Source organism: Astatotilapia calliptera, chromosome 1, assembly GCF_900246225.1.
Source record: "Astatotilapia calliptera chromosome 1, fAstCal1.2, whole genome shotgun sequence".
Classification (NCBI taxonomy): domain Eukaryota; kingdom Metazoa; phylum Chordata; class Actinopteri; order Cichliformes; family Cichlidae; genus Astatotilapia; species Astatotilapia calliptera.
This window is the reverse complement of record NC_039302.1, coordinates 40,055,405-40,068,373: the sequence shown is the minus strand read 5'-3', so window position 1 is coordinate 40,068,373 and position 12,969 is coordinate 40,055,405. Positions and strand designations below refer to the sequence as shown.

The window sequence follows — 12,969 nt, the reverse complement described above, 5'->3', positions numbered from 1 at the left end:
TACAATCCTGCTGTCTTTATGGGTTCACAGAGGGTCGCCAACATAGCGCTAACACAACAGAACGCAACTCCTCGCTTGATCTGCAACAAAAATATCCTGCTTGGTTCTGTTACCGGTTACTGAAGAAGGAGACGCTTCAACTCTCTGCCGACTGCTTCAGCCTGACAGGGATAATGGACGTTCCCATCAACACATCCTTCCTCCCCCCTCTACCGCCTCATCACAGCACTAACCAGCAGCGACCCATATAATGGATGGTCATGATACAGGCCACTGCTTCCCACAGCTAAAAGCAATGGAAAAGAGACGGATAGGGTGGGGGGGTGGGGCGGTTAGTTGGAAGGGTTTGTGCTATGGGGTTGGTGGTGGATTGCATGTGTCTGTTATCAGGACTGTGCAGTCCATATTTAGACATGCTAATAAAGTCATGATGTGTTTTAAATCGGACACCGCGGCGCATTATTAATGTCTTTTTCTGGAAAATGCACATTCCTGTTTACAGGCTTGAGTGAACATTAAACTGGCTAACTCATACATGTAAACACACATTAATGTGTACACACGCAATTTCATTTGCTTGGATGACTCACCTTATCTCTGAACACTTCAGGGTTGCTGTACATGAAGTCTCGGTAACTCTCCGTGCGTACTTTATCCTGTGGATAGAATATACAAGCTGCTCTTGAATTAAAGAAAGGATTGCTTGTAATCTACAGTCATGTTTATGTTGTAACAAAGCTTTGAATTCAAGGTTGTCTACAAACTTAAAAAATAAGTAAATCCAGGCAAGTAAAGCTTTTTCCATATAGGGGTATATAACAGCAGGTTACAACAGTCTGTGTTGGTTTCCTGAACATTTATGAGCAAAACGCTGGGATAATAACAACTGGAAGGACACTGGAGGTCAGGTCAGGACTCGCTGATTAATCTGCCAATCATATCTGCCCACAAATCCAAGCACCTTCGCTCTGAGGGAAAAGCTATAAACGAAATACAGTAACACGGCTTAATACATGTTAGAACAGATATGAATCTGGACTTTTGACTTTGAAAGATTACAAGAAACAGATTTTAGAACCTTCAGTTCATGGAGTTTGGCAGAAGTTAAGCGGCCCCCAAGTACCGATATACCCTTCCGATTTTTCCTGTTTCCATTTTTGCTAATGGAAACAGGAAAAATCGGAAGGGTATATCGGTAATAGTAACTCTGATTTTGTCTCCTGAAGAAAACAAGACAATAATTAAATAACAACTAATGCATAAGGATGAAAACTATGATGAAATGTACTGACACTTGAATCAGTACATTTGATGAAAATGTTCTGGAGAGATGAGATCCAATCAGATCTAATTAAGTTGTACAACTAGCTCCCATGCTCCCCGTTTATCATGAAAACAATACTCCAAAACTGGCTTTTGTGCAGCCATTTCCCTCATTACCAGGTTTCAAAAATATATTTTATTAATTTGGTGAAGAAGTGGCTCTGGTGACTTGCCGAGTGACATCACGGACCGGCCAATCAAACCTAATGAATAACTCTAAAAAGCGAGTTAAGTTGAGCCAAGCCAAGTAGGTAATAATGGAGAAGGGCTAAAAATATCCCAATCAACACAACAAAGTTAGCATTTCATGCCTGATTACTTTAAGATATTTAAGATAGATTTAAGATAATGCCCTTTCAAAACCAAAATTAAATGAAAAACTAAAATGATCAAGAAATACTGAAGATTTTAATCATTCAGCTTTTTTGAAAAGCAATCCAGGCTAATGTTGTCTGTGGCCAATTAAAAGTTGTTTTAAAAATTAAACCCTGACACTCATGAAACATGTCATTCTCTTTTACATGACATCTCTCACTCTCTGTCTCTCTTACACACTCACACACACACACACACACACACACACACAGACTGCGTCATAGGTAATTCAATTCATGCCAACCTGTGAAACATTCTACTGCAAAGCCCCCCATCACGTGCTCCTGGCCCCTCCTGACGCTTTGATGGACTTTAAAGCTTGACGCAGAAACATGACGCAAAACTTAACCGTGCTTAGCACCAATCAGGACAGCCAAAAGGATATGTAAGCACTGCGGTAAGTAGAACAGGACTTGAGGAGAGGGAGAACTCTCTCTCACACACACACACACACACACACACACACACACACACACACACACACACACACACACACAGAGCTTGCTTTCAGGTTTCAGCACTTCAGGAGTGTAAAAATTAATTTGCACACTTAAAGCTCCGCTATGCAGAGGCATGAGCGCTGCTTCACATAAGAGATCAGCACGTACTGCTGATTTGTCACTTTGGAGCGCTTGTGTCGTCCTCAGTATTAATTCATACATGAAGATGATCGCTTTCATTTATAAGCTATATGAAGATCTTTTAGCCAAGATGCACGCCAATGAACTCAGCTTCATTTCTGTGCCCAGGGGAAATTATTCCAAAGACTGCAAAGAGACCTGCAGGCCTGGTCACTGTGTGTGTGTGTGTGTGTGTGTCTGTGTGTGTTTACACAACTCAGACCTTCAGCATCTCTTCGTGGATGCTGTAATGTCCATAGGAGCTGAAGTAGGCCTCGTCCTCGTCCTCACGGAGCTCCGCCACAGCGCCCAGGGTGCCAGACCTGCTTGTTTCCGCATTCAGCACCAACCCCTGAGCCAGCACCCTGAAAGAACATCGCACAGATCGCCATTTAACTTCTCTTATTAGCACAAGGGACAAGAGCAGCGACCAGAAAGGAGAACGCACACACAGCCTTCATGCAGGACGAAGCAGTAAATGGAGGAGATGGAGCATTCATCTTTCTACCTCTCACCCAAATCCCCCCCCCCCCCCCTCCCCTCCAAACCCCTCCTCCCCCACAGCTCACCCTTTCTGCAATATTCCCTTATTGCTCCCCTACCTACCTTTCCTCCTCACTTTAACCTCCATGCTGCAGTGGAATTTTCCCTTCTGTTTTTTTTTTATCTTTTCCCTTCCTCCAAACTTCTTCCACAAGGTACTCTAGTTAATGTTTCTGCAATACTGCGTTCACTGTGTCCCCCTGCTGGAGCTCAGAGAGCAGTGCAAATGCAACGTATTACACTGACTAAACTGCAAGTTCTGAATAATGTATTAAAAAATAAATAAATAAAAGGCCACAATTTAAAACCTAACACAATCACCCTGACATCAATGAAGATGAAACTGCAGAAAAGTCACTGACTTGAGTTTGTGCAGGTCATCCATGGCTCTGGCCAGTGCCTCCTCCGAAGAGCGGGCTCTCTCCTCCGCAGCCTGCGCCCTGTGCACAAGTGCATTATGGGGATCGGCCCCAGATGCCAGGCATGACCTCTCGCTGCCACAGAGCTCCTCGGGGTCTGACAAAAACACAGACAGAGAGATAGATATGTTTGGATGTTAAATGGGGAAAAAGTTTTCCTTTTAAGGACAACTGAGTGAAAACATGAGCGACAACACGTAGTGATCAAGCCTGTGGCATACAATAAGAAGTATGCAGGACATGGCTGTTGTTTTGGCTTAGAGTGTGCATTTTATGTATTTATGTGTTTTTCTTACATTGATGATACAGGCAGAAATAGAGCATAAGTGCAACTATTAAAATAAGCATTAACATAAGCAAGTCAGGACTTTGCAATAGAGCTGACATTACACAGTCTTCTGTGTAATACTGTTAATCATGCAGAAGAAGCAGTCCTAAAAGATGAGAACCAGCAGATGAAACTGAATATGTTGATACTGTGCTGGGAGACACAGCAAACCTTCTGGAAATGGCATGTTATTGATGTGCAATAGTTATTCCAGCAGTTTCCAGTAGCCTTATGCCCTATCATGCAATCATGATAATCACAAATATTTTATATTTTCGTTGCTGGTGTTGCGGTATGAACAGTGACCAGCCGATTCTCCACTCAACTGAATATCAAAACAGCAGAAACAGCCAGACATGTTCTCTGACCTGTGCATAAAAGCCGCGCTAACAGAACAGAGATCTGTTGATAGAAAATGCAGCTACTCAAAAATCAAAAACTAAGATCTGTGTTTTAAAACTGCTTCTGTACCTGTTTGCAGCAGCGGGTCATCCTGAAGGACTGGCTGCAGGAAGTCTTCGCTCTCCCAGGGTAAAGGAGCATCTGGCAACCCATTCAGACTGGATGCTTTACATTTCTATACACACAAAAAATGTATGTTTTCATAAATCTGAAAACTCTCAATTTTTTTTTTAGATATTCATTCTTCACACATAAACAGTAGAAACATTCACATCCTGATATTTCACAGCATGATGTTCAATTCAGTTTGAAAACAGCACTCACTGTTGACCGTATAAAGTTGATCATTTTTATGTATCCGTAGTCATCTAAATCTAATGAGGGACAGAAAGTTGAGACATTTCATGAGAACAGAACAGCCATCTGCTCCTTTGGTGATGCAGGAAAAAAATCAATATCTACTTACTGTAATTTCTTATTAGATCTACAATGTTGACCTGGTGCTCAGCTGTACAGTGCTGCAGGGTGGCATTTACAGAACTTAGCAACCTGAAAAAAATAAGACAGACAGGAAGACTTGTTTAGTTATAAGCCATAAAAATCAAAAACTGAATCTTTGATTGTTTTTTTTCTTTCATAGTAGAGTAGTAACTTGGGTATCCAGTTATTTTACATAACAGCAAACAAACCTGACTGAAAAAGCAAAAAACACAGAAGACACGGGGTGGAGATTTGCGTCAATAACTACCTTAAAAGCTGGAACCAGTACATACATTACTTTTACAACAATCAGCATAATATTACGATATTTGTCGTGTCAATACTATATCAATACATAGACACCAAATATCATTACTGTATTAAATTAAATTAAATACTGGGAATAATAAGAACAAAGGGGCTCATCTCGTCTGCTAGGAGGCAACCTTTCTGCAAATAGTTATGGTCTGACTCAGACTGACTGTAGTCACTCTCAGAGAGATTGTCGAGTGTTGTCAAATAATTGCTGTGTAATTTACAAATGCAGACAGATTGCCAATATGTTTCCATCTGAATGAGTCTTGGTCAATGAGCACAACTCGAGGGGACACAACACAACTCAGCTGGTCATATTCCTACAGAACAGGAAGGCTGCTGAGCGCAAACATAATTATTAAATGCAAATTTCTGTTAAATGTGAATTTCTGTCTATGCATACCACAACAGATATACGACTTCCGTTGATTTATCACAGTTAATTGATGTATTGTCAGAAACAGACTGCATGTAGTTGCCAACTTGACCCTATTCAATTGTCGACTGAGTATCTTATGGCACAATTTATGGCAGGATTTAGTGACAGTGTTGATGTGCTTGACAATCTCGTTTTGCACTGAACAAAAAAAAGTTGCAGTATGTGAGATAACGTCATCTTATTGGACAAAGCAGAGGCCATAATTTTGCATTAGAAAAGGGTGATAAATCTTAAATACTTAAAAAAAACAATACTATTGTATTATGGGGCATCTTGTGATTTCCACCTCTACAATGTAGTAGGGTAGCCTTGGAGATATGCAGCAATATGTTAGTGGTTCTTCTTTTGTCTGCTAGTGCAGGTGCTGGGAACTTGAGTACCTGGTTGTGTCTCCAGGTGTATCTGCCACGCGTTACACTGGTACTACAAGTAACGAGTATGTGCTTAAGACTGACTGAAGCTGAACATAGCTGACAGGCTGCACCCTCCCCTACTCAAAGGTTTAAGATTTCAGGTGATGGAAGGACATCATATGTTGCACAGCTGAGGTAGTACTCAAAAACAGCTCTTTTGATGGTGAAGCTTGCTGAGGTTTGCATAATGTCAAAGGAACTTGTCTTTATTCTGACCATGAGTTATTTGCACTGACACAAAAGTACAATTATTACACATGAATTGAAAGTTTAGGGCCACTTAGTGTGTGAAAGTTATATCTGTATGTTTTGTTACACGATCTCTTTTAGGTAAAGCATCTTCAGATCTGAGAAACTCAAAATGCGTGTAAACGTGTCGCCAATCATTCTAAGAAAAGCAGTGACAGACAGGTCCAGAGCAGGGTGATCTCACCTGTCACAGAACAAACAGGTAACCGGCTGACTGTCCTCCTCCATCCACTGCCACTGCTCTTCATCATCAACGTCATCATCATCATCACCGTCTGAGAGCTCAGGCATATCCTCAGCAGCTCCATCGACGTCTGCCAAAGTTAAATCTCATGAGTGTAAACGCAGATGTAAAAGCAGCTGTGTGACGAAACTAGAAACACTATTCTTCACCAAAGTCAATAACACAAATGAGCTAGCTCAAAGAAGAGTATGTGTGTTTGATTAATACAGTTATTTCTCACTCACGTGGGTCTGTGTACTCTGCCATGATGTCGCTTTGAGTCCGGAGGACTTCCTGGTGACGTTTAGTGACGTAATAAATGGGACGGGCCCATTCCAAAGAAGAACTTCCACATACAAACCACCAGATGTCGCCAACGTTTAACTAAGGTAACACGTAAATAACGTGGTTTGTATAATGTTTTGTTGGGTGTTTGCAGGTACATTACAAACAGGTACATGCACTGGTTTAGGTTAGTTTTAGCTGTGGGTGCTACCAAAGCGGTCAGATTATAGTTATCTGAAACTTTTGAGGTACTTTCTAATGTCAAAATATCCGTTTTTTTCCTTTTTTTATCCATTTAAATTCAAGGTATATAACTGCAGGAGTGATTATGGCAGCATTATTACACACATGGGTGTTTTTTTTACCATAAACAGTGTGACCTCTCTAAACATTAAAACATGACAATAGGCAGAGTGATAACAAAATCAAACTATTAGGGTAGTGTTATTATGTCAAAGGTGGGGCCAGGTTTCACAATGAGCTCACCTGAAACCCTGGCTGATTGGGACCCACACCCAGTTTCACACCTTGGCTCAGGCGATTAGAGGATCATCAGGGGGTCCTTTTGTCCCTCTGTGGGGGGATACTCCCACTAGGTTTAAATCTGGGACTTCCCACCATTTGACCTTAGAACTGAAGAAGCTTCTCGGATGAGAGGTGAAATGTCTTCAAGCAACTTAAAGAAGTCCTGACGCTTTTCTTTGCAAGCTCATTTGACTATGATGACCTGGATGACTGAGAACCTTCACAGACATAGTGTTATTATGTTTTTGGACCCCATCTGGGCTGTTTAGAGGGTTACAATCATCCCAAGGTTGCAGCATAAGACTAGGTGCTCTGTATTTTAGCTTACTGAATTGCCTGATTTTTTTTTTTTTTTTATGCATTAAAGGTAATCTTTTGTTTTTGTTTAGTTTTCAGTCTTAGTGAGGTAGAGGACCATCTTGCTGGAAGAGTAGGCCCCTTTGAAAGCAACTGGGACACCACTATTAAGGATGCTATTTTGGTTTGCCATGGGACACACCCATTGTTCCAGCACTAAAAAAGGACCGTGGAGTCTGAATCTGTGGAGACTCTTTAGTAACACTAACTACAGTGTTGGCAGCAGGGCAGTACCCCCAGATTGATGATTTGTTTGCTTGAATGAATGGAGGACTGAAATTCAGAATTCAAAATTTTTCTCTGTCAAGCTTACTTATAGATCCATGTAGAAGAGCAGTCGTGTGAAATGCTGACTAGTATCACACATAAAGGGCTTTTTTTAGACACTGCCTTGTAGCAGTTCTGCTGAGCTCTGTCAGCACTGTTCCAGTGAACAATGGATCAAATCCTGAGTGAGTTATTAACAGTGTAGAGTTATCTCAATAATATTCTGCACACTGGAGCAGTTGAGGACCAGCACCCGCACAACTTGGATAGAACCTACAAAGAAAGAATATGTCTTGAGTGTCCATGAAGGGAAATGTTTTTCCAGTCATCTGTGGAATGTTTGGGATATGTGATTGATGCTAATTGACTACACACTGCTGCACTGAAACTCACAGCCATTGCTGATGCACTTCCACCACAAAACATTACTCTGTTGCCAAAATAGAAAATCAAAGATCTAAATGGATTCTTTCATTAGTAACTCGAGTTGTTTCCCTAAGAGTTTGTCAGATCATTGAATTATTTTTAAGGGTATTTTGTCCTTCCTTCATTTCTGCACACTTCTGCTCCACAGCCTTTTCTATTTTATTTGTCATTTTAAGTTCCTTACGTTACTTTTGTCAACTGATGTTCTCCTTTTCAATATATCAGGTTAAAAAGGGTATCCCTTTGAGTTTTTTACGGAGCTCTGTAACTTCAGCTGGCAGAGCCAGATTTGACATGCTGAAGAAGAATGAAGTTAAATGAGAAAAAGAAGCCCTTCTTTTCTCCTTTAACTTCATTCTTCCTCTTCTCCAATGTTTCCTCTTTTGAGAACTTTGACTTCGGCACCTCAAGCTTCATCTGCAGTGGTATTTTAGTTGATAAGAGACTTTCTCTCTGCTTTCAGTCACATGTAATTTACCATATAAGCATTCAGATCTTCTACAATCTCATTGTGCATCTGAATTTCTTGAATCACCAATTTTGGACCTCCTTACAGAGCGCTTTGATTTTATTTTGAAGGGAAATACATTATATAGCTGGTATTCTGCCTGTTTCTTTTTGCAGAGGAAGTGGGGATATATCGCACTGTGTACATTGAGATATTTAAATAGTTTCTCATGAATGACAAGTGACCTATAGGTCACTTGTCATTCTGTATATTGGATTGGATTGATATTATTATATATAATAATAACACCAACTGCTATGGTACTATGGAGATACAGTCAGCATTTTTCATTTATGTTTATAAGAACAAAATATTATAATGTAGGTTTGAGTATGGTTAAAGTAAGTTTAATCCAGTAGTTAGTTAGTTGGTTGGTTGGTTAGTTGGTTAGTTGGTTAGTTGGTTAGTTAGTTAGTTGGCGGTAGCCTGCATTTGACTTTAAAAAATTAATGTCAGTATATATTTGCAAATACAGGAGTCTGGTTTTAATTATTTCATAAATATTTTTCATTCACCAGTTGCCCACATTTTCCCACTTTCCAAAAATATCAACCTTATCTGGAAACTCTAAACTCTAAATATGGCAGGGATACATCTGATGGGACTTTCCTCAGAAGTTGTTGACAGTAAATCTAATCAACCACTAGAGGGCGACAATGATCATGACATGCACTGATTTTTTTTTTTTAATCTTTTGTGATTGTAGATTAAATTCAATAGTAAATACCTGACTGGATATTAAAATCAAAGGAACTTCAAACCCTGCAGATGGAGCAGTTTTCCCTCAGTGTCAAATGCCATGATGCAGCAGTTCTGCTTTGTTGTTGTTGTTTTCAAATTTGGGCTGAGAAATGTAGAAATTTACAAATAAACATATCGATGAGTCACTAAATTATGTAGAAATGGTTCAGGCATTGCATTTGTTTTAAGATCAAGGTGGAGACAGAACAAATGCTTCTTGATGGTATTTGATTCCAGGGGTTGTGTTACAGGGTATGAATAGTTTTAATGTCTTTATTCTGTGTGCTTATTGTTTTGGTTTTATCCACGTTTCTATAGATTTTGGATGCTTTTATTGTGAAAGGTTTTTACTTCCTACCCGCATCTTAATCAAAGAAATTGTCCACACCTGCTCGTGCATAGATGGTGGGAGGTGGTGGCAGTCATGTGCAGAAGTGCACAAGCGTGAAGTTGGATGCAAAGGGGCTCTGCCCTGGAAGTGTTGCTGGATATGATGAAGGAGGTGGACCAAGTAAGGAGGCTCTTTCCCAGTGAGACACAACTGGTGAAACGTGATTTCTGTAATGGTGGTTTCAAGACTGCGGCATGTGTTGTATAAGTGGGACTAATACCTTGGGTTTAGTTTTAGTATTTTATTGGCTTGTAAACGTTTAGAAATACTAGATAATAGCTAGACTCTGCAAGAGCTGCGCTCAATGCGACATACTCCATGCTCACCTAAACCGGAAGTCCTATTGTAAACTTTTAAATGCTAATCTTGGGTTTGTACTCCTTGGCTACCACTGCCTTTTTTTTTTTCTTTTCTTTTTTTTTTTTCTTTAGATGCTCTCCTACCGATGGAAAAGGACCCCCCCCCCCTCCCTCCTCACAGTTATGTTAACATTAATGTTAGTTTCTCTTTTCACTGTATATTTCTGTCATCTGTCAATTTTTCTTCCTTTCTGTGACTCCACAAGAAGCAAAGACATCCCAGGCGCTCCTCTTGCTCATGGTGACACACGGTGAAGGAAAACTGTGTATATTTAAAAAAAAGTTTGCACCTTAACTGAACACACATAAGCGAGTGCTCATCTAACAAGAGAAACGTATATTTGGTTCCCATATCAAGCAAAATCCAGCGATTGATTTATCTCTTTAGTTCAGAAAAAAAAAATCCCTGCAGTTTAATTATTGTTTGAAAAAATAAGCTGCTATCTGCAGAATAAATGATCACATGTTAGCCATATAGAATACTTATTGCTTTCTGTGCTGGAGGTTTCTGTACATTATGTTATTACCACAGGAGGCTGAAGTTAAAACACAATGACACAGCATAACTCACACTTGTTGGTACTGATGTAATCCTAACTGTGGATGACTTGGAGGTTGATACAACAACGGACGATCTCAAGAAGTAAATTCATTTTAAACGTGTCTGTGATAAAACCATTTTTGTGTACTTGGAATGACAATTCATGAAGAACGAAATGGAAGAAATGTTGACATAAATCAGATTTGTCTCAGTCTGATTCATTAATGAAGGTATCTCCCTGTACATTTTTGTTTCTCTTGATTCATATTTAGATTTGTTGCCTGACTAACTTATATAATTATTTTTTAAAAACAAACACAATGCAATACATGAAAAAAACATGAACATCCCAACAGCGGAGGCTTTATTTCCACAACAATAAATCTTTTACTGATATTTTGGGTCATCACTGTAAAGGGGATCCGTCTCCTTTCCTTTTTTCAGTTACAAAAGAAGATGGAAAGAGCTGTCTAATCTTTCAACTCTGAGCTTTCTGTTCCGGAACAGCTGATCAAAGTTGGTTCAATCAATTGTCAATCAATTTAGAGTACCTCTGAGGTAAGGGTGTGTAATTCACTTCAGTTTTATTAAATAGTGCCAAATCACAACAATAGCCCCTGAATTATCTCTAAAAATATGAAGTTACTGCTCTGCTTATCTCAGCTCTGGTCTTTGTTTTATTTGCCCACCCAAACATGGCAAGCTATTGCCTGGTTTTGTAGCCGTGTCTGTAACGTTCCTGGTGGGTAAGCAGACAATAGTTAATTGGAAAGAGATAGCTTGGTAAAAGTGACAGGGCATTATATTTTGAAATGCTTTTTCTTGCATACTAAGCAGGGGTGAGATGAAGGCAGATGTGGCGACTCCTAAAGGGGAGAGCTGAAAAGAAGAAGAAAATTAAAGGAGACAGGAGTCCAGGAATTCTGAACTGCTGGGGATATACTGTCTCTTCTTATTCAACCAAATGGAGAAAAAAATAAATAGTTGACTCTCCCTTATGAATAGTGACCCAAAACATACTTTTAAAGTTTAAAGTTTTTTTGCACTTTAAAAGTAAAAAGTTCTGTAATACCGAGATTCAATCATCATCAGTCTGACTGATCTTCATTTCACCTGCTGATGACAAAATTAAAGTGAGATAGGGAGACCCGCAAACACAAAAACAACTGAAGATACATCTGTGACAAAGGCAATCAATCCCATTCTCTGGTGATGTCCAGATGAGCTATTAAAAATGAAAACTAAATTATGATTGTTGTTTTGTCCAGTCACATTTAGCCTCTAAAAGAATATGAGACTGTGTATTTAGACTCCCGTTTGGCCTAGAAGCATAGAAAAAGCAGCACCACCTTACACCACCATATGAGTAAATTAGGCTGGAAGCAACCTGATGAAACAGGCTTTTAAGACCCATAAACATATTCTGAACTCCAAACGTTTATAGAGAGATGCATGTGTTTGTCATTATGGACTAATTACTTCAAGGTCATGATGGCAACACACACAAAAGTGCAGGAGGGATTGTTTCTCAATTTCAGAGGTAAATTCCCTTTCTTTATGTTACCTTGTGGCTACTTTTAGTCATTTTGGTGGTTTGTTACAAGGCACACTTGTGCAGTAGCCATACTGCAGTTTTTTTAGATTAAAAGAAAGGAAGAGAAATACCCAACATTCAAGTCTTTATGGGAATTAATATAAAAAGCAAAATACTGAGTACACATTGAAGTTATTACATATCAAATGTGACAGTGAGCCAAAGCACACAACAGCAAGACTCTAAAACGGTCTAAATTTAATTCAGCTGCCAATAATGTCAAAGTATTCATCTGTGTTTCTGTGACCAAAATGTATACCGACCACCGACTGCTGATCCCAACAAATATTTCTAGTGAACAAATCCTTGTCTGTAAGATGTATTACAGCATTTAGTCACAAGAGGGCGCTGCTGCAACAAAGAGGAAAAGGGGGCGATTCATCCCAAATACAAGCGTTTCACTGGATTTGCATTTAGCTTGAAGTCCATCAAAACGAAATAACGAGGAGGCAAAACCGAAAACTGAGATAGACCTAAGACGTGACAGTGACACCGCTCTGTCACGCATGTTCAAATGAAGTTAGTGTCTCTTAAAGATGGGAAGTGGGGGTATCACCTGCTTTATCAACTTCAAATAAATCTGCAACTTTCAATTCTAACACTTGTGAAACGGGTGTACAAAATTCAGTATGCAAAATATATCTGTTAAAGATCACTTTACATATAAAAAATAAACATGTGATATTGCATTGTACTGTTAAAATCAAGACTATGACATTTATTATGCGGCAAAAAGAAAATGTCTATAAAAAAATGCAGGAAAAAGAACAAACACAGATTTTACCTTTCTGTTTCTTGGAAAATACACTGCACTAATAATAGAGGTGTGGAGAAACCCTGGAGTTG

The 12,969-nt window shown here is 39.4% G+C and overlaps 1 protein-coding gene across 1 annotated transcript in view; it reads right to left on the bottom strand.

The window, feature by feature from the left end:
* prmt3 (protein arginine methyltransferase 3) overlaps window positions 1-6,425 on the bottom strand; it is a 65,277-nt gene extending 58,852 nt beyond the window's left edge. Inside the window, exons 1-8 of the mRNA XM_026177820.1 lie at window positions 6,375-6,425; window positions 6,091-6,220; window positions 4,477-4,559; window positions 4,335-4,384; window positions 4,080-4,185; window positions 3,224-3,377; window positions 2,542-2,683; window positions 591-656 (exon numbers count right to left, since the gene is read on the bottom strand). Coding sequence (XP_026033605.1) covers window positions 591-656; window positions 2,542-2,683; window positions 3,224-3,377; window positions 4,080-4,185; window positions 4,335-4,384; window positions 4,477-4,559; window positions 6,091-6,220; window positions 6,375-6,396 — 753 coding nt within the window. The 5' untranslated portion in view covers window positions 6,397-6,425. The remainder of the gene's footprint in view (window positions 1-590; window positions 657-2,541; window positions 2,684-3,223; window positions 3,378-4,079; window positions 4,186-4,334; window positions 4,385-4,476; window positions 4,560-6,090; window positions 6,221-6,374) is intronic.
* Between the last annotated feature and the right edge of the window lie 6,544 nt (window positions 6,426-12,969).